We start from the raw sequence: 21,160 nt of genomic DNA, 5'->3' as shown, positions 1-21,160 counted from the left end.
CAATCGAAGCAGCATTTGCAGAGCCTGTGGCGGATGGACTCGGGGAGAGCAGGGACAGCAATGGGACAAGGGAGGAAGATCAGGAGAGCAAGCTGCCGGACTAATGCATGCGGACGACATTATACTATTAGCAGACAAGCAAGATAGGCTGCAGGAACTAGTTAATATCAGTGGCGGGGAGGGCAACAAGCTGGGACTCCAAAGCAGTAGAGAGAAGTCAAGGATAATGGTATATAATGATGAGGGGAGACCCACTAGAAATACAGCACACTATGATAGACCATGTGAGAACTTATAAGTATAGGTATATGGCTAAGTGAAGGTAAAAATTATCTGGAAGAGCATGAGAGGATTCTGAAGGATAAAGGAAAAAGGAATTCAGACATTATGAAGCATAGAGCACTATGGAACTATAATAGGTATGAGGTGGTTAGAGGGGTATGGAAGGGAATCATGGTACCGGGCCTCACATTTGGAAATGCAGTCCTGTGCACGAAATCAGAAGTACAGTCAAGGCTAGAGGTCAGACAAAGAAGTGTAGGAAGGCTAGCCTTGGGAGCCCATGGGAACACTCCGAATGAGGGAGTCCAGGGAGATATGGGTTGGGCGTCGTTTGAGGTTTGGGAGGCAATCAGCAAACTGAAATATGATCAGAGACTAACCCAAATGGAGGAAACAAGGTGGGCAAAAAAGGTGTACAAGTATCTACATGAAAAGTATGAACACAAAATGGACTAATAGAACCCGAAAGCTAAGAACGAAGTATTTGCGGGTGAGGAATGGGACGCAACAAAATAGTAACATGAAAGTGTAGGTAAAGGAGACGGAAAGAAAGATGTGGAAAGAAAGAATGCATGAAAAATCGGCGCTAGGCATATATAGGACACGAAAACAGGGCATCAAAAAAGAGCGATTATTCGATAATTCGCGGGGCAGTTCACTGCTTTTTGAGGCTAGGAGAAGGGACTCGGAGAACAGTTAACAATGAGGGAAGTATAGGCTAGGTGACGAAACCTACCGCCCGATACATAGAGTTTCTTACTACTACCTAGAGGGAAAGCTGGCGGCGCTGCACTTCAGCCAACATGGACGCTCAAAGCATCATGGGGCGGTGAGCTACTTGTTGCGGCACAGTCGTAGTTTTTCGGGAACACAGAGTGGCAGTACTAAGGCGTTTCATTCCGAAAACGTAGTTCGTCTGTGCGCAGACGACTTTCGCGCGAACGCAGTGTGCAAAAGCCATAGTAGTGAAGACGCGACGACACACGACGCCAATAAAAGGTTTTACTCTTCCGAAATACTATTAAAAAACCTCTTAAAGTATCTAAACAACAACATTTTTTCTGAAAACATATTTACTTTTAAAAGTGCGCCTGTTAATTACGAAATATTAGTTTTTTTAGTGTTCATCACTTGGCCAATAGGAAAGCTAGTCATGTCTTATTTTAGGCAAACTTTGCACTTAAATGCTTTTCTGCTCGTTTGTTGCAATCATTAGACAAGATATTGAATGTTAGGACGTTTGTAGCTATCAAACAGCTTTATTTTTTTTTTATTTTTTGGCCAAAAGTTACAGTTCCGCAACAAGTAGCTCACCGCCCCATGATGCTTTGAGCGCCCATGGTGGCTGAGGTGGTCACGTGGGGTCTCCATGCAAACTCCCATAGACGGCTTGCCAGCTTTCCCTCTAGGTAATAGTAAGAAACTCTATGGCCCGATACAAAGGGTAAAGCTGTTATTATCCATCCATCTATCCATCCATCCATACATCCAGGTTGACCTAGAAAAGAAAGCTGCATCGCTATGCGCATCAACAATGGCAACAACTTCGAGTGCGGCCAGATGCTGTCATATGGCAAGTAAACTCAGGCGTTTGCAAATTTGTGCTCCTCTAATACGTCTTTTTTTGTGATTATACGGCTGGTCTGGCTCCATGCGGCTCAATGCATGTCAAGCCGCAGCATGTCATATAGAAATCGTGCTTTGTCTTTGCGCGTGCTTAGCAAATTTCCGACCCGTTGGCGCTTTTCCCAGTCGGAGCAAAGCCCAAGCTTTGCAAATGTCTAGCCACAGATGCAGATCATTTGCCGCAGTTAAAGCTACTCATGTAACCAGAGTTAGATCAGTTACCTTTGGTGCAGGTTGAAGTACTTTGGCATTCGTAGTGGATAATTCTTCGCGTGCTCCCGCGTGAAAGTAAACGCAACAAGTGCTAAGGTGTTTGCACTGGCTAGCCGCTAAATATTGAATGGATCTCTGTGTTCTGTGACAGCCTTGCTGACACAGTCGTTAGAGAGCTTTTCGTAGCTGCTTTCTGCTCTAGCGGGTGTGACTACAGTCGATGCGCCATTTACTTTGTTCTGAGGTGTATGCGGTCCATTCTGCCTTTAATCGCCGAGTGAGCGCAATTCTGCGATTGTCGTGGTGTGTTTGCTTTCTCGAGGACTATTGTAGCCATAAAAGGTATGGTTCATATGCGCCTAGACACTCTAGAAACTGTGACACCGTGCTTAAAGCGCTGCTGTCTATTCTGGGGCCCGATGTAGGTGATGCAGGTGGCGGTACTTGTGGCCAACTGATCGCGCCGACGAGTTGAAAAAAAGAGCATGTCAATATTGATTTTTTTTTTGTGGCAAAGAAACCACCGCGCTCTGCTGTTATAGAATAATTCAAGGATTAACATTTAAGCATTTTAATGGTCTGCACCGAGCAAGGACAAACTCTTGACACTCTTCCATCGCATTATTTATCTTCCCTTTCACATGTCCTCGTGTCATTCATGTTTTTATTGTTAAATGCACATAGTATAACAAAGCTGATTGTGGCTTTGGCACATTATTTTCATTTGGGCTGCTTTCTTTCTTCCATCTCACAGGTGTCATAAATCACGTTAAAAAGACAAGGACTGCTAATTGCCAGGAGAATCTTCCAAGGAGAACCGCTGCCAACATCAGGAGACCCATAGGTTGATGCTCGTATCCTGTAAAACCATGTATCCATTGATCTGAATGTGTTGACCATAGTCCTACATATTTAATGTGAACCCGGAAACCGGAACATCTTCCAGTTAGAGAGTAATTACTTATTATTATCCACTAGAATGCACCCGTATGGCTACTTCAGAAAGTTAGATTGAAACTTTTCCATTATTTTGCAAGTGCCCTGCCTTACCCGTTCGAGGTGATTGTGCCTTTCTGCAGCTTTCTTTCAGTCATTGTTGCATTGTTTATGCATGTATTTCTTTGTGTCAGCACACTGCTGCTTCCAACTTTCTGGGGAAAACGTGTGTACAGGAGAAATGGCAAAAGCTGCAGTGCTCTGGCAAGGGCGTCCACAGAACTTTTTTCAAGGGGAGGGCTCCCTATGGCTGGGGATGGGGGACGCGGTAAGTTAGCACCAAAGAGGCACTATTTGTGGTCTAAACTACCCACATGAAGCGACAATTAGAAACAGCAAATTAGTGCTAAGCTTGGAGAACATGCATTGGATTTTATTAATGAGCTAAGAATTAATATTAATAATCAAGATGCGAAAAGTTACAATCACCAAAGTGTGCTAATGAAGCTGTGTAGTTGTTTTCTGCTAGTGCATAAGAAATATACGACATTCCAGGAGGGAGGGGCACCAGCCCCCCTTGCCCCCCCCCCCCCCTCCAGATGCCTATTGTTCCAGGATATTCAGCGTCCAACACTAAAGTGGTAGGGGTTTATCATAGTTAAGCTGGGTGGATGTGCAGAACCATGTGTTCATTCTTCAATCGGAGAGGACACCTAGGGGGGGGACGAGGGTTTTAAAAATAACTTTTTTTATTTATGGCTAGAATGTCATGAAAGTTCGCACACAGATGCATTTTTCTCGTCTGATTCCAAATATGTAATCATAATTGAGCTGGCGGTATTAAATCTTTCAAAGTCTAGAATGTAATTAGGTAATTTTTTATGCAGCTTTATTGAACTTTCTCATTGCATTTTGTTGCTTTTATTTATAGGAATTGATAGCCAGAGAGTTCCCATACCCGGTGACATTCTTCGATTTTCTCTGAAGGCATGTCACCGCCTTATACTATGTTGAAAGTAAAAGGTCGCAGTATTTCACACTGCAACTTGTTAAGCCAATCGCAAATTGCTATTTATACATGGTCTAAACAAAAGAAGTAAGAATGTCATTGGGTATGGAAATTTTCTGGCTATCAATTCATGTTATGGTTTTGCACTAAAGCTGGAGGAGACATTTAAGATCCGCCTAAAAGGTATATGACCTGATAGCAATGATGTGTTAATGGCCATATACGGGGATGTGGAGATGCTCTACGTTACATTCATAAACCCCTGGGAGTCCTCATACCTCCGTTAGTGCGTTGGTTAAACAATGCGGCACTTCTCTGCGATGGCAGGTGGCGCCACCGGTGGGGCTTGTGCGACCCTGGTTGCTATTCCCGAGCAGCTTCTCATGACCAATCATTGATTAAAACTCGCGATCCGGTAGGCAGGTTATGATAGTGTCACAACGTCTTGTGACCTAGGTTGCTTCTCTGGGGATTTTTCATGGATTTTTCACTCGCAACCAGTGATGCTGACATCGCTGCTGGCTTTTCTGTGACACGATGCCCTTAACATTGTCGCATTAAAACTGACCTGTTGCATCTGTTGTGTTGTGAACTCTGCAATTGTACATTTTCATGCATTGAGGCATGCAAGGCATCCATATTTCATGATTTAAGATGCAATGGTGTTGGAATTTATTTTTTGCTACTTGTTTGCAATATTTAGTGAACATGTTTATGTGTGTTCTTTGCTAGTTTAAAGTGTTTGTGAGCAACTTGAGTCAGTATGCTACTCTTTAAGAGTCGTACTCGAAGTAGGAAATAGCTACATTTCTTTATTTCTTCTTGAAGAAGCTTGGACGTCTTTATTTTTTCTTTTGCAACGAGTCAGCATTTCTATCATGGCTTAGCCGTGCTTTCTCGTCATTTCTTCTCGCACTTTCAAAAGGACGGACTGCCGCCACTTACTGCCAGTGCTGTCACATTGCTGTTGGCAGAATCAGTTGCTGGTATCTGGTGGCAGCGTAGCAACCAGCCTGCTTGGCAGTTGTTGAACAGAATGACTGCAGCCCTTGTGCGCACTCAATTTAAAACTTTGCAAGGAACATTTGAACTAAGGAACCAAAAGAAACTACAGCAATCTGGAAAAGTGTGGAAGCAGTTCCGCGTGGCCGTGATCAAACGAGATATGTCCGGTTGCATCTCGTGTCACAGCCAAAATGATAAAGCTGCATACCGACGGTTTGAGCATCAGTAAACTAACAGTAAGATGATTCGCAGCAATATCAGCAGTATATATTTAGTTATAGGATTTTTAAGACCGCCTTAGTGTTTTACACTGTAGTTTTGATAACACTCGTGCATCTCATGTAATATGACACTCATTACTGCCACTGCATGCTTCCTGGGTGGCACAGCAGTTGGGTCTACAGAGTTACATACTAAACGTGTATTTTCTGTCCATGATGTCGGGGTTCTTAGACACAGTCTGCCATGAGAAAACGAGACTATGATATGAAAATATTCGATTTCAAATGCTTCTGCTGCGTATCACAGAGCCACAGCGTAGATTTGCTTATTTGGACAAGGAGCTCTCAATTGCTGCAGAAAAGAATAAGTTGATGAAAGTCAGCAGGCCATCTCTTTAGGAAAATACTGCAGCTTGCAGTGCTTATTCTAATCAACTTCTCTGCTCCGTTTCATTTTGCAGGCATCGAAACCAATACTGGCGACCAATGAGTACACAAGCTGCCCAAAGAACCATCTTCCAAAAACAGTGCTTCCAGCATTTTCAGGATGAACTGCCTGATGTTCATAATGTTTCTTCATTTTTCTGCATACAACGTCCTTCTCGGTTGAGCTCAGAATAGCAGTAGCAATAACTTTTTGTTATGCTGTCAGATGTTTTCAGGTGATTTCTAATCTGCAGTGTTTTAACTGATCTCTACAGGAGCTTGTAGTGCGTGTGCTTCTGATTCTATTTGGTGTTAGGAAATATTATCTAGTCTGATTCATTTTGGTTTGATATTAATGGTTCATGCTTATTTTAGTGCTATGGACTATATTGGTGACCCTGCTGGCAGAGTTGGTTTTGTGCTTGTGGTGTGCGATGTGAGTGTTTCTGTTCTTAGTTTATTTTTTGTGATCACCGGGTCTGATTACGAAAGATTGAGTATAGTTCTTTTGTTTTCTTAATTGCTTTTTTTATTTTGCTGTCTTAACATTCAGAACTGCTGTGTATGTTTTTATTTATTCATTGCAGTTCAGTTTGGTAATATCAAACTACAGTTATTTTTAGTCACGGAGCCTTGTTTTTTTTTTGCTTGAGGCTACAGAAAGAAAATTGTTTCCTTATGATGTTTGCAGAACAGCTAAAGAGGTTCATGCTTTGTTGGTACAATAAACCTATCATGGTAGCTGCCAGACGTGCACACTGTGAAATTATACGCGATGTGGTGTAGTGTGCAGAAGCAAATGTGCTGATGACGTTCTTATTTTCGGTCGCGACAGCTCAGCTGAAATATAATATTGAGCATTTGATTGCATTTTGTGAAAGGGAGCTAGGCCTTCAGCAATATTTCTCCAGCAGTTTGCTCAATGTTTATCTGCAACATGCAGGGTACTGAACGTTCAAGATTTAATAGACAAAAGGAATGCTCAACAGTGTATTGTGTCACAAGTGAAAGCTCACAGACATTCTGTAATTCGTCACAAACTTGCACAGACTTGCAAGATCCCTTCCATGAAGCCAGACATTATACGAGCACTTTGTCTAAGTTGCTCTGATTCTTAATTTTGCTCCAGAGTATGCCGAGTAATTGTTCGAAAGCTAGAACATTATCCTTCCAACTCCATGCTAATTTATAGGTACCAGAAAATTTGGTTCAAAAACTTTTTTTTTTTTAGGAACAACTCATTGACCCTGCAATGAAATGTTAGCCTGAATGTTGTGTAAAATTGCCTTCTTCACTTACAGGTTAATGGCTGCCCCTCCAAACGGGCTGTGACATGCTGTAAATACTCTCATTTTCTTGGTGCAGGCCTGGTCACAGCTGATTCCAAGCTCAGAGTGCGGCCTGCGGAAAACACCAGTAACCAGCTGCACCAGTCGTCCCAATGCAGTCGGAGCTTCATGCAGAAAAACCCTGTAGAGCCGCACCTTCGTGCCCAAACAGTTGACCATCCCTTCCAGTGTGAACACTGTGGAAAGAGCTTTGCAAGAAAGCATGACTTTGTAAGACACATCCGTACCCACACGGGTGAGCGTCCATACAAGTGTGACCACTGCGAGAGCAGCTTTGCTCAAATGTGGAACCTTGTGGCACATCTTCGCACGCACACGGGTGAACGCCCATACAAGTGTGACCACTGCGGGCGCAAATTTGTTAAAAGTGGTCACCTAGTGCGACACCTTCGCATCCACACGGGTGAGCGTCCATACAAATGTGATCACTGTGGGCGCAAATTTGCTGAAAAGGGTCATCTAGTGCCACACCTTCGCACCCATACGGGTGAGCGTCCATACAAGTGCCATCTCTGTCCAATGGTCTTTACACAGAGTTCAAACCTTGGAAAGCATGTGCGTGCCCACAAGAGAAAAACCATTTCGGTGTCAGCTGTGCACAATGTCGTTTAAAGAAAAGCACAGTGTAAAGGTACATGAAAGCAGGAAAAATGCTTCAGATGCCAAAGTTCATTGTATTTCGGATGCCTTTTCTCAGCATCATCTCAATACCATTGCTAGATAACCTGTCTCTCTTTTTAATTTGCTACGTTAGGGAAAAAATATGCTAATTTACCTGCCTTCGTAGTACAGAGAAATTCTGCGGTTTCTTTTCCTTCTCCATAAGAAACCTGAACGTGACAGGCTGGTACTTTACTAGCTTAGTTTAAGCCCATTGGGTGATGCGCACGAACTGTGGTTACAGTGTTTGGCACTAGCTTGTAAACTGACATACTCACATGAGAGTAGTTCTGTGTTCTTTTAAAAGCAAATGTAATGCCACCAGAGAAGCGTGCTTTTTTGTTATTCCTACCATGTTTGTGTTGTGCCTTTATTATTGGGACAAAAGAGCCAAGAAACAAAGCCCAGGCTCCAGATGATGAACATTGCTGGCTTCTGTTTGCAGGTTTTTATAGCAGTCTCTTTAGATTTTAAAAAATGAATGCTTTACTGCACTAGATTCCTGTGCATTAACTTTTGTCAAATAACCTGCTATCTTTGCATGTGGCGTGTTTTTGTTACAAATTATGGCCTCAGCATTGTCAGTCTTCAAAAACATGCTGTAGCTTCGAAGGAAAACCATCACCATCTCAACAGCAGTTATTCTCATTCTATTTTATGGTAACGGCTTCGAGGTATTTAAGCATTTCTGCAGCAAGCCCTTGCAGATTGTGTTGTGGTTATGGAAACTCAAGTGAACTTGCTTTAGCAACTACATTGACAAAAATTGATATAAACTGACTGTTGACATAAAAATTATTGCAATTTATAAGAGCTTCTGGAGTTTCATTTGTTAAAAACCACTGAGGGACACTGGGGACGATGCTATCAAATTTTTTCTTTTTGTGAAATCCGGTAGTTCGACATTTGTAGCTTTGCTGCCGCTTGTCCTGGAGTGAAAGATGCATTTATTGCCAAGAGTTTTGGATTCGAAGTTTAAAACGTTTTTCCTGCCTCTGCGATTCTCGGGAGTCTCTGATGACAAAGTAGGAGAACAGTGACTCCGTGACTGCTGGCGGCAGGGGCGTACCAGCTGAAATGACAACTACTGCCGGCCTGATGTTGAAGGAATCGATCACCTGTCGTCGCTTCATTTACGTTTGCACCAATGTTACGATGGATCCTTTTCCTAATTTCGGCAACGAAGTTCTCGTAAGGAACTGCGTCATGCATTCAGCAACCTCAGCCCCTCACAGCACGCGATGCTTTTGAGGTCTGAGGCGGCAACTCTTGCAAGAAAGTCCTAGCTCCGAGGAGTCGGCAGTGTCGCTGTCGCCACTGAGCCACCGTCACGAGTGGTGTGTAGCAACTGGTATGTGCAGGCATATTGAAGTTCTGTAATAATACTCCTTATAGGGCTGGTCATGCACCCTAGTGTCTTGGTACGTTGGTGAAGCGAACACGCTGAGCGGTGTATTTGCTAACATGGAGGCACGTTGAACATTGGCTACACATAGCTCTTTTTCCTCTTCGCAGTTGCGTGTCATTGCTCGAAATCCGGCCGAGGAGCACTTGCTGCTCTGCCCTTGTAAATCGAGGTGCGTAATAAAACCATACGGGCACGCAGAACGCATAGCCGCGAAGTACCCCAAAGAATACCAAAACTCAGCCGGCCGCCTTGATGCGCCTCTAATTTCCGGCTTTCTTTGATTTTCAGCATTCAGGTTGTCTTTTTTCTCTCTTCCTCCTGCGATAAAAGTGCACTAGAAGCTTGAAACAAAACTTGTATACTTTAGTATGGATCAAACACATACGCTTCATGTACGTTTATTAGCCTCAGAGATCTGTGGTGCCTTTTTTTCCTATTTCATCATCATGCTTATACTTGCGAGATTGGTCTGTGGCGGCAAAACCTGTATTTTAGTTCTTGCTCTTTTCTACCTTACAAGAGCGTTCTTTGTTTTCAGAAAGAGCGGTGTTTTTGTGTTTAGTTGCTGGTATTCTATCGATACAAGCCAACTACATTTTACTCCTCAGTGTCCCTTTAATGAACATTTTTTTACTCCATTCCAGTATGTGTTGTGAGCTTTAATGCTTTGCAGAACAGAGACACCAACCAGCCAACAAAGGTCTTTCTTGACATTCCTGCTCCCAGCACGGGGCCCTTGTTCACAGCAAAGATGCAGTCTCCTGCATAAACCGCAACTGAGTTTACTTGGAAGAATCAAGATGCTACAAAAAGCAATTGCAGCAGCATGCTTATCATGGGAAAAATAAAAGCATTCTTAATAACGCTTAATCAGCACTGAGTGATGAATGGCCGCGAGATTGACTGCGACAAGGCAAGGATCGTTGCAAGCAAAAAAATGACAGCATCACGACTGCACATGGAATCTCTAACCATGTATACAGAACACGTCACACAAGTTGATATGAAATGACGCAAATCTAAACCCGATATACACATGCTCCTTCAGGTGATTTTTTAAATCTATTTAAAATAAACCTCTTTTGGTGATGTCTTCATTGTGAATGCGGCCACCATGCCGGCAGGTGAAATGTCAACAAATCTTTTTTTGCTATTTTGTGTCTCTGTTTTCAAATGTAACACCCCCCCCACCCCTTCCCGAATGGGACTCTGTCACACTCTCAAATTGATCTACAGTACTACATCAGCTTTTTTCGCGATGCTGGTTAGTTCGCAAACGGTTTACTTGCTGCTTTTGAGGGTTCTGTCAGTAGTAATTGTGTGTTGTTGTAGCTTGCAGCATTTGTGACCAAATCAATAAATATTTGTTTTCATCCATACAAAGCACAAGCGTGGAGTGCCTGCAGAAAGCTGAAGCCATCGGCATCTTTGTGAAGCAACTGCCTTTACACATGTTGGCAGCGAAATCACATTCCGGACATGATATGGACATGTACTGACTAACAACTGATCGCTTTATTTATAGTGATTGGAAGTTTATGGGCTGAAAGATGGAGCTAAATACACAGCTGATTTAGAAACAAATACAAATCACGGATTAACGCTGGCTCATGGAGTGAAGATATGGATGAGAGTGACCTAAACTAAATCAAAATCTAGCACTGGAGATATGGCTGATGGTGACCTAAACTAAAACAGAAACTAGCACTTTCCTCCAAGAAACCTGTCTTCGTATTTTTTCAGTGTTATTCGGTGGGGTGTGAATTCAGATCCACAGATCTATTCAGATCTATTCAGATCCACAACACTTGACTCTTCGTGGGAAAACGGGACACATACTGTATTTGCGCGATTTTAGGTTGACCTTCACTTTTTTCATTTGAAAATCCGAAGTGGTGCGGTCCACTTGCAATCGAAACCACAGCTGGGCACCATAAATAAAGGCAAGACAATTGAGGTATCAGCAATGCTGTAGCGTGGTTGCAATTTCAGGTTTGCTCCACGACTCTGCCCAGTAGAATTCAGTTAAAGGTTTTTTTATTTTTTATTTTTTCTTTCAACTGCACACTTGGCACTCAAGGGAGTATCGATAGTTGATGGATCATGATGACCCGCTGTTCCATTTGTGGTTGCACCATTGATCGAAGGGAAAAAGTTGCACCGCCACTCGGAATGACAGTGCTTCTGAGGAGTGTTTTTTTGTAGCTGATAGAAGACTTGACACCGCTCACGCATTTGACAGCTGCTGGCAACGTTTTACCAGTTATTAATGTACCGTTTCGTCTATCGTCATTTGTGCTTCGAGTCCAATATGTGTCCAGCTCTTATTCACGGCTACATTCAAGAAAGCCGTCATTCTTTACGCTGAAGAAATGAACAACTGTGCGCCGGGGCCAGCAATTCGACGTCTCGGAATGGGTGGTACAGGTGCGGTGTTGCAATGAGGCAAAATTTTCAGCTGTTCCACACAGTGTTGTGGCGTGGCTGTTTTGCAAAGTGAGGAATTTCGTGGATCGACGACATGCTGTGGTTGTTTGCTGGTTAACGACATTAGAACGATGTGCTGCGGGACCGCAGCAAAGATGACGACGGCAGAGCTAGTGAGGACGATGGCACAAGCTTGAAAATGGTGACGAGTAGTCCAGTGTGAAAAATCCAGGCGCTAACAAAAAACGACACAGAGGGGACACAGCACTTACTCCAGGAGTAGTCCAGTGACTAATACCTTTTCGTTTTGGAAAGTGCCCACTAGCGTCTGACGTTAAGAGGCGGCATCCGGATAATGCTATCGCATTCTACTCTTAAAGGGGCTCTGAAAGGTGCTCCAATAAGGTCGCTGTGTGCCTGGCATCTTAAAGCACGCCGCTTTACGAATATTGCCCAGCAAGGATTTTTTAAATGCGCTTTGTAGAAGCTGAGCTGTCTGTAGTGAAAATTTGAACTTCAGCATCATCACGCCTTTCTCTCTTCTCTCATCATTTTTTGCACGCTGGAACGTCGGTGCTCCTCCAGTGGCCCCACCGCCGGGAGCAGAGCTTCCTGACTCACCGCAGCTACGCAGCTTATTGGCCGCGGCCATGGTGGCTGCCTCACGTCTGAATCTAACCAATAGCCGCCTCTCAACTTGTGTATGCAGGTGCGAGCCACGGAGGAGGGTGCGAGCAAGAAAACGTTGCCGATAAGGGCTCGTCAACTTTTGTGCGTGACTGTGGGTTCTCTGTGGCCTGTAGAAGTGTATTATTTTGCTTAGGTTTTCATGACAACACAGTGCAGTTATTGAGCGAGCTGATGTGCTCTTCTCGAAAGGTGTTTCAGAGCCCCTTTAAAGGCAAAGCTTAAGCAACCACCAAGTTTCTTTTTTTTACCAACCTGCGATATGGGGGGGGGGGTCGAGTTAAGTTACTAGTGAGTCAACTTATGATCAAGCGAATACGGTACGTGCTAGTTTTTTTCATTGCCATGTTTTGAGTTGTGAGCCTAGACCTCCTGCATCCATTGCTTTGATATTTCTAGCGCCACCTTGTGGATGTCCAAGGAAGCATTTCTGCCTTTGTTTTAACAATATTCCCCCGGTGGCATCACATACACGTATCTCAAACAAACCGTTCCGCTTGCATGTGTTGCACGTGTTTTAGAAAGGATATTGGCACGATGTGTCGTGTCTAGGGCATGGCGCAACTTATAGGAGCAAATGGACACGCTGACTGAGAGCTGAGAGGCGGAACACTGTTGTGTTTATTTTCACCTTCCTTATGTGCCGGCATGGGATGACAAGATGTGTACATGTGCCACATTACCACGGTTGCACACTAGTCGGAATAACACCACATCCCCTGTTTTATTATTTTTTTTTTTTTGCAATGACACCCCCCCAACCGCCTGACCTAACATGCCCATATGTGCGTCTATAACCTGAAGTACCAACAAAGCCGTCGCCATCAGCAGAACCCTGGCTGATGCCATCATACACTGTAAAGCATCTATTTCCCACCGGAAACCGTCACTTGTGGCAGATTGGCAAAACGCATGGCTCAAGATGCAGCACAAATGAAGATCATAGCACTCACCTCCGTAGCCATGCATGTTGAAAAACGGTTGTAATGATAGAAACAGGCATCTGTCGTCATCTGACAGCACCTCAAAGAATGCATGCACACGTGTAGAACAGTTGATTTCTTTTTTATTTTTCTGATATTATTGGCTCTCAGTTCGGGGAAGTGGCCCATTCATGGGTGTGCCTCTTGACCACATATATGCGGTATATTTTTACTGGAAAAACTTTAGACGGGCTAATTTATTTCTCTTGCTACTTGTCACCATTGCTAGGATAGCTCAGCAATGCACGATTATGCTTTCCTTGCTTTCTCATCATCTCTTGTAACATTTTTAGAAATGATGACTGCTACAATGCTGCCACTGGCTCTGCGCTCCTGCTGGCAAAAGTGCTTGCTGGTGTCTGTGATGGTATCAGCTGCAGTGTTTTATCGATATTAATTTCAAAACCACCGCACTCGTCACTGCCTCTGCACAGCCTCTAAGCGATGGTGCAGTCATGTCCACAAAGTTGCATATAGTTACCATACCAACTACATATTGCGTGCCCAATGGCGAGGTTTAGGGACAACATCTATCATAAGCTAGTTAGAGTACCGTATGAAAAAAATGAGGTATCAAATTAACCTGCTGTGAGTCTCAGTGCCACAGCCTCGTATTCGCTTATACAACAAAGAGGCATTTGCCTTTCATAAAAAAAAAAATAGAAGCGAGCAGACTAGCCCTTTAACAGAGTGCTGCAGCCTGCGACCGTCGGTTCTTATGATAATCAAGTTTCTTGCTCTCTTTCATTTTTCAGGCGTTTGAACCAGTTATGGCAAGCCAAAGAGTGCACAATCTACTTGAAGGCGAATCTTCGAAAACCTCTGCTACCCGCATTTGCCGGTGGAACATCTTGACGGTTAAGAAATGGCATATCCAGTGATCTTGGATCGTGGTGGCGATGTAAAAATTTGGGCATAGCATACCCGTCCTTGTTAGCGTAAAGAGCACAGCAATGCAACATAAACAATGTATATCGTGAAACATTCCACATCTGATATTGTACACGAGTGCAGCACGAGTCATGGGAACCCTTGTGATCCAGCACACTGCAGTGCAAGTTGCACTTTTTCTCTGAATTCCTCTGTAATTAACAGCAATGAAAAAACATGGAGGGGATTAGAAAAATTGCCCGTTATGTGCCTTTTACTTTTGCGCATCACACTTCATCTTACTTTCTGTGCTGTTGTCTCTCCAGTTTGAGTCCTGGCTTTTCACTGTGGTTCTGTCGTCCTGGAATTCAGTTTTTTTGTCTCATTATTTTGCTGCTTATTATTTTATTTGTGCTTCTGTGTGCTATTTCCTTGCAAAATGAACTCTCAAAATCAGTTACATTTTACTGTTATGCTGTTTTAGATTCTGGGATTAATCTTGAAGGGACATTTGTCAAAGCTGAGCGTAAAAGTATCAGCGTGGTAGATTTTGTCTGTTGGTGGCAGTAATATATGCAGAACTTGTGGTTTAGGCACAACTTTATGTATTTTAAATTGGAAAAGAAATTCAGGTCCGCATCAAGCTGTGTTCTCTCGTCGCGTCTGATATGGTATACGCTTTTAGTAAATATCCTGCATTTCCTGATTATGCCTCAGCTTCCTGTAGACACAGGTATTTTAGTTTATATAAAATTAAGGCAGTGCAGTTATTTGCTCTTGCAGTAAATTACAGTGACTTTTATTCTTTAAGCTTGATTGTTCATCTTTTAAAATGTTTTTGAAAAAACAAAGCGCACAGACGACCTTGGTGGTATGCTTGAAGAATTTTTTGCTAGGTACTACTTTATTTTTGGTCATAACAGATTATCTCGAACTCACTATTGAACACTTGGCTACGTTTCTAGGCAGGGAAGTAGTCCTTCGGCAGTTTTTCTCCAGCAGCGTGAACAAGGTTTCCTTGAAATGTGCAGAGTAATTAATTTTAAAGCTTCAGCAGACAGGAGGAATACAGTCATTAGGAGTGTACTGTGGGTTTGATCAAAGCTTATTGACTTTATTTATTGATGAAATTCTCTTCAGCATTACATGCAAGTTTCCTGCCGATGATACGAGCACTTTGTCTAAGCAGCTCTGGCTCTTAAGTTTCCTGCAGAGTATGCTGATTGCTCTCAGTAATTCTTCAGAAGCTAAAACATTATCCCTCCATACCAAATGAACTGTGACATGTCTTATTCCGCATTCCATTGAAAACTCCCTGTCTTTCATTGATGCAGGCCTGGTCAAAGCTGATCCTGACCAGGGTGTGCCGCCTGGGGAAAACTTGCAGGACGACGACACCCATATGCAGCACTCTATGCCAAGTCTTTGCAACACTGTTGGGAACCACCAGGATGGATATGCGAACAAGCAGTTGCATCACTGTAGCCACTGCAGTAAGGGCTTCATGAAGAAAAGCCACCTAGAACTGCACCTTCGCCTCCACACCGGTGATCATCGCTACCAGTGTGACCACTGTGGAAAGAGATGTGTACAAAAGTGTGACTTGGTCACACACATCCGTACCCACACGGGTGAGCGTCCATACAAATGCGACTACTGTGGGAACAGCTTTGCTGAAAGAGGCCATCTGGTGACCCACCTTCGCACCCACACGGGTGAGAAGCCATTCCAGTGGCAGCTCTGCCCCATGGCCTTTACACAGAGTTCAAACCTTGCAAGGCATGTGCAAGCCCATAAGAGTGAGAAACCATATCAGTGTGAGTTCTGCACATCGGCGTTCAAAGAAAAATACCGTCTAGAACGCCATGAAAAAAGTCAACATTCTTCAAAAACCACTGTTCCTTAAAGTTTTCATGCGTTTTCCCAACTTTAGATACCGAAATAGTTGCTGGCTAACCTGTCTCACTTTTAATGGGTCAGGTTGTGATACATTATTGAAATTTACATGATTTTAAAGAGGGTCGGCATGGGGCAATTCTTCGGTTTGTTTTCCCTCGACTGTAAGAAACCTGAACCAAGCAAACTGCTACTGTCATGAACGGGACTTAAATTGTGGCATGTGCAGATGTCATCATTTTACTAGTTTCAGTGTGTTGAATGACGTGCATGAATTCTGGTTGCAGTTCAAGAAGATCATATATTCTTGTGAGCAGGACTTCGTTTAACTCTGCCAGAATAGCCAATAGGTAAATATGGTTCATAAAACCTGGGTGTTTTTTCAGGTTCGTCACAATAATATTTTCTCGCACCCTTTCTATTTCTTATTTTTATCTGTGCATTCATTTCTGTGTCCCCTCATCTGTTCAACTTTGCCATTTCTTTCAGACAAATGTTTAAAGAAATAAAATAAATCACTTTCCGGAATGAGGTTCTTAGCAGCAAATCTAAAATTTGTGCATTGATATGAAGTGCTCGCATAATTTCTTATGCCTTAATCAAAAAAAAAAGCTTTTGAAGGAGAAGAAAACGAGGTCTCGATGTTGTTACAATGTGCATATGTTTTGTACTAGAATGTACGGCGCTGGCTAACAAACTGACATACTAATGTCCGAGAAGTTCTGTGTTCTTTTCTGAGTGCCATACCACCAGAGAAGCATGCTGTCTTATTGTTCTTTCCATGCTTGTGTTGTGGCTCTATCAATGCGATGCAAGAGCAGGGAAGCAAAGCCCAGCCTTTTGATGATATACTATGCTTATTTTTGGTTTACTTGCTGCTTGAGAGTGCTTTATCAGTGTAATTGTGTGCTGTAACGGTTTCCAGGATTTGTGACCAAATCAATAAAGTTTTGTCATCCATTGAAAGTACAAGGAAGGAGTACACGCAGAAAGCTTATGCTTTGGGCAGCTTGACAATGCTGCTGCCTTTACACATGGTGGCAGTGAAAGTACATTACAGACATGACACAAACATGCGCTGACTAACCACCAATTGCTCTATTTATTGCGTGTTCAAATTTATAGGCTGAAAAATATGGTGCTAGAATACACAGAAGAACTAAAAAGAAATAGAAATCATGAATTAACCCGTGCTTAGATGGAGCGTATACGCGTTCAATGGGGCAAAGAACTGAAACAAAAACAAGCAGTCTCTGCCTTCGGGGATTCCCCTAAATATTTGACCAGCCCTCCAACAGACCCGTCTTTCTTTTTTCTCTGTGTTATGCATGGAATGTGAGTGCAAGCATTTCCTTCTTTATGGATCGAGAACACTTAAAATAATTTGTGTGCACACGTCTGCACATTCGGCGTCTTCGTCTTGGCAAGGAATGGCGTTCAGTATTTGGGAATAGTGAATCACCAAATGGCTACCTGTTGATCGTTTCAAAGAACAAGTGTGTTCACTTATACTCGTTGTGCAGAAGTACAAGACGAGAGGTTGAGACGTCTTGAAAGTAGTGAGGATGATGCTGCTGATGGCTGAGTTGTGCTTAGGCCGGACAGCCAGATAACAGAGATTCTTGTAGAAGAAGTTTGCTGAAGCAGCAGGGATGTAGACTGGGCAAGGTCATCATCGTGATCAGCCTGACTACGCCCACTGCGGGGCAGTGGCCTCTCCCACGTCTCTCCAACTGTCCTTTGCCAGTTGCGGCCACTGAATCCCTGCAAACTTTCTACCGCCCCCTGCTACGGTTGTTTTCTCTTGAAATCCACTATGTTACCCTTAAGGACCTGCGGTTATCTTGCCTTCGCATTACATGCCCTGCCCATGCCAATTTCTTCCTCCTGAATTCGACTAGGATCTCATTATCCCGTGTTTGTTCTCTCAGCCAATCTGCCCACACCTGGTCTCGTTATGTTACACCCATCATTTTTCTTTCCATAACTCATTGCATTGTCCTTAACCTAAGTTGAGCCCTCTTCATTAGCCGTCTCGTTGGGCAAGTTGGTTCATCACTAATGGGGAAGGCTGCATTGTGAACAGCAAAACTTTTAAGCCTGTTTTAATTACCAGTATCTGTGTGTGTGTGTGTGTGCGCGTGCGTGCGTGCGCGCTAGTGCACACAACAAAAGGCAAGAGTGACTCAATGTTTCTATTTTTTTTAAATTAATAGTGCATGATTATTTTCACTCAAACATAATGAATTAGAAAGGAGAAGAAAAAACAACCATGTTTTTTTATGGTGTGTGTGTGTGTGTGTGTGTGCGTGCGTGCGTGTGAGAGAGAAAGTGAGTCTATACTGCAACCTCATGTGACGTGAAAACAAAAAGCACAACTACCGGAGAATTCGAGTGAAGTATGCTCAACACTGCATGCAGAAGGCTGAAATCATACACCTCTGTGGGGTGGCAGCATTATTTAGGTGGTGTTGCTAATTTAGTTTGGAATCCACATGTTCTTGATGGTTGAAAAAGAGCAAAATGGTGATTAGACATACCTGTACACAGAGGATGTTAGTTAGGTCCGCCGCAGTGGCTCAGTGGTTATGGTGCTCGGCTACAGACCCGTAAGACGAGGGTTTGATCCCGGCCGTGGCAGTAAAATTTCAAAGGAGGCGAAATTCTAGAGGCCCGTGTTCTGTGCAAAAGAACTCCAGATGGTCGAAATTTCTGGAGCCCTTTACTAACATGTAAATTTACTAACATGTAAATTATTGCCCAACTTTTGTGTAGTGTGTGATCCAACACCGCTTTAGCTGTGACCATTGTGACCCAACGAGTTCAATGGAAACTGGCAGCCAGCTGGCAGATTTCATGGGCCAAATTTTCCCTAGGGCGACTTCACCGGTGGCCTACAGCACGTTCTTCAACTTGCAGTATTTGTGCACGAAGAATGAAGGATTGATACTGGGGAAAGCGTCGGATATTATTTTGGGCATGGATCAGGCTGTGGAGCTTTTAGTTCCTCCTGATCAACGTGTCGCTGTCACGTGCTCGCAAACTTTACTTGCCTTGATTCTCTTCCGCTGAAACAAATCTGGCAGAGCTCAATACCATGAGTGTTTGGAAAATTTTTCTTCCCGAGTTTAGCAGCAATTATAGTACAGAGAATTCGATGTTGCTTGAAGGTGAAAAGAGTATTTTTTGTTGCTGCCATATACAGTATTTGGTGATATTGATGTACTAAATTTTGCGAATCACCTCACGAAAGCATACACCACCACAATCGGAGAATCGTTTTGCGATTATAAAAACAGAATATATGGATGGCATAAACCTTAGAATAAGGTGAATGGCGCATCGAATACCTGTGGCTACGCCCTCTAGAGCTGCAAGCAGTTACGGAAAGCCCACTCACGACTGTGTCAGCTAGAGTCACAGAAGAACACAGAGATCCATTCAGTTTTTAGCAACTTAGCTGGCTTCGAATGGAAAGAACCTCAAACCTGCATGAAAGTTAACTGTTGAACTGCACGGTTACGAAGGGGAGGTTGGAGGATTGGTGGCGGTAAAGTCCCTTTATGAGCTTTTCTAAAAAAAGCTAAGTACCGAAAACGTTTGCGGCGCCGCCGACGCACACTATTGGACAGCGCCCACTTCCGGTTGGGAACTAGTTCCGTTCCGCCATGTTCTTCCTAAGTCGTCCGGCTGCATAGTTTGACGGTGCTTGCACGCTACGTTTCTTCGTGACGCGAGAAGCGCCTGGACTAACCTCCACTGATCGCAGTCGTGCAGAGCTGCATCTACGTTTTTCCAGATTACTGTAGATGATCCTGACCTGGTTGTCTCGAAGTTTCCTTGCCGGCTTTAAATTGAGCGATGCCGCGAGCGGCCGGCATTTCGTAGTTCGGCTACTGACGAGCACGTCTGTTGCTTACGGCGCCGCCGAGTGATTCAGTTGTTTTGCGGGCGCAAGTCAGCACAAATAAAGAGCTTCGATTGCAAGTTTTGTTGCTGTCTTCCTGACCGCTGGACTGCCGTCGCTACAACGTGACAGTATAGTTGTGCTGGCCACGGACATTCAGTGGAGGTGACTTTATATTTGTCGCTGTTTGCTGGAAGTCACTTTAGTTTATCGGGCTCTTTTTTTGTGTCCGCAGCAGGAGCCGAAATTCCGGGCTGTTGCACCTTCGGGTACTCAACCCAGTCAGGAAAAGGTCTGGCGTTGTTTTCAGTGCCGCTGGCGAAGAACGATATTGTGCGACAGAAAGTGTGGCTCCACAGGATTGGGAGAAAAAATTTCAAGCTGACGAATTCTAGCAAGTTATACGATGTAAGCTCAATTCCTGTTTTCCATCGTTGAGATTCGATGCTCTAGTAGCAAACTTTGGCTGGCGAGTCAGAATTGCTAAAGCTCCCAGCTCGCACTATGCTTGACGATTGTTTGATTACGCGCTGCTGTCCGCCTTTGTCATTTCGTAAACATACATGTCAGTGCAAGTATGCGCGCGTATTCCAGCCTACGGCCCCACTCCGGCACCTACTGCAGCTGGTCCATTGAGATCAAGTAGCCAAAACCTTTTCGCTCAGTAATGCGCCCTGAAACCGTAACCTCTTGCGAAGTGTTCTGCGGTACGCCCTGCCACTTCTTTAATAGTACCGCGCGACCGTCGACCAGCCGGCTTGTCAGCGCCTGATGACAGCGCTGAGCGGCAAAACGAGCGAGAACCAGTGCATCTGAAACAAATGCGCTTATTCTCGCTTGATTCGCGCTCCGCGCCATGATAAGGCGTTGTCCAGTCGACGCTCGCGCGGTACTATTAAAGATTGGCGGTGTGTACATAACTCGCGCTCCAATTAGATGAATTTACATGTGTTCACACTCGCGCATAGCATGCCTGATTTATTGGAGTGTCTGCTGCACAAGTGCTCTACGTGCCAAAAGTTTGTGACGCGGGCGCAAAGGAATTTTATTGCTGTGCGAAACCAACGGTCAGTCTCAGCATCCAGTGCCCATAATATTCCTTTCATTCTATTCCCGCCATACAAGTAATCCGCGAGGCACACCGTAATTATTTCGTGCATACCGGCACCCCGCAGACATCGGCTTCCGTCTGTCCTAGAAATTCATGAAGGGACTTCAGTGTGTTCACCTGCACAGCTAGGTTTTTGTATTTTTC

At 43.9% G+C, this 21,160-nt stretch overlaps 1 protein-coding gene across 1 annotated transcript; it reads left to right on the top strand.

Annotated features, from left to right (window-relative positions):
* Nucleotides 1-2,305: 2,305 nt before the first annotated feature.
* On the top strand, nucleotides 2,306-15,561 carry LOC149366415 (uncharacterized). Its single transcript, XM_089550676.1, has 3 exons — nucleotides 2,306-7,302; nucleotides 12,148-12,271; nucleotides 15,437-15,561. Exons 1-3 carry the CDS (start codon nucleotides 7,176-7,178, stop codon nucleotides 15,450-15,452), a joined length of 267 nt encoding a protein of 88 aa, XP_089406802.1. The 5' UTR covers nucleotides 2,306-7,175; the 3' UTR covers nucleotides 15,453-15,561.
* The last annotated feature ends 5,599 nt before the right edge of the window (nucleotides 15,562-21,160 follow it).

Source organism: Amblyomma mixtum, chromosome 1 (assembly GCF_055824585.1).
Source record: "Amblyomma mixtum isolate Tamu chromosome 1, ASM5582458v1, whole genome shotgun sequence".
Lineage (NCBI taxonomy): Eukaryota > Metazoa > Arthropoda > Arachnida > Ixodida > Ixodidae > Amblyomma > Amblyomma mixtum.
Note: the sequence above shows the minus strand (reverse complement) of the source record. Positions and strands in the feature narration are given on the sequence as shown.

What these genes read in the sequence shown, in the direction of transcription:
- LOC149366415 (XM_089550676.1), top strand. Translation starts at nt 7,176, where the DNA reads ATGCAGAAAAACCCTGTAGAGCCGCACCTTCGTGCCCAAACAGTTGAC. An exon ending in ACACATCCGTACCCACACGG is followed by an intron (nt 7,303 to 12,147) that starts GTGAGCGTCCAT and finishes GTGCTCCTCCAG; the next exon opens with TGGCCCCACCGCCGGGAGCA.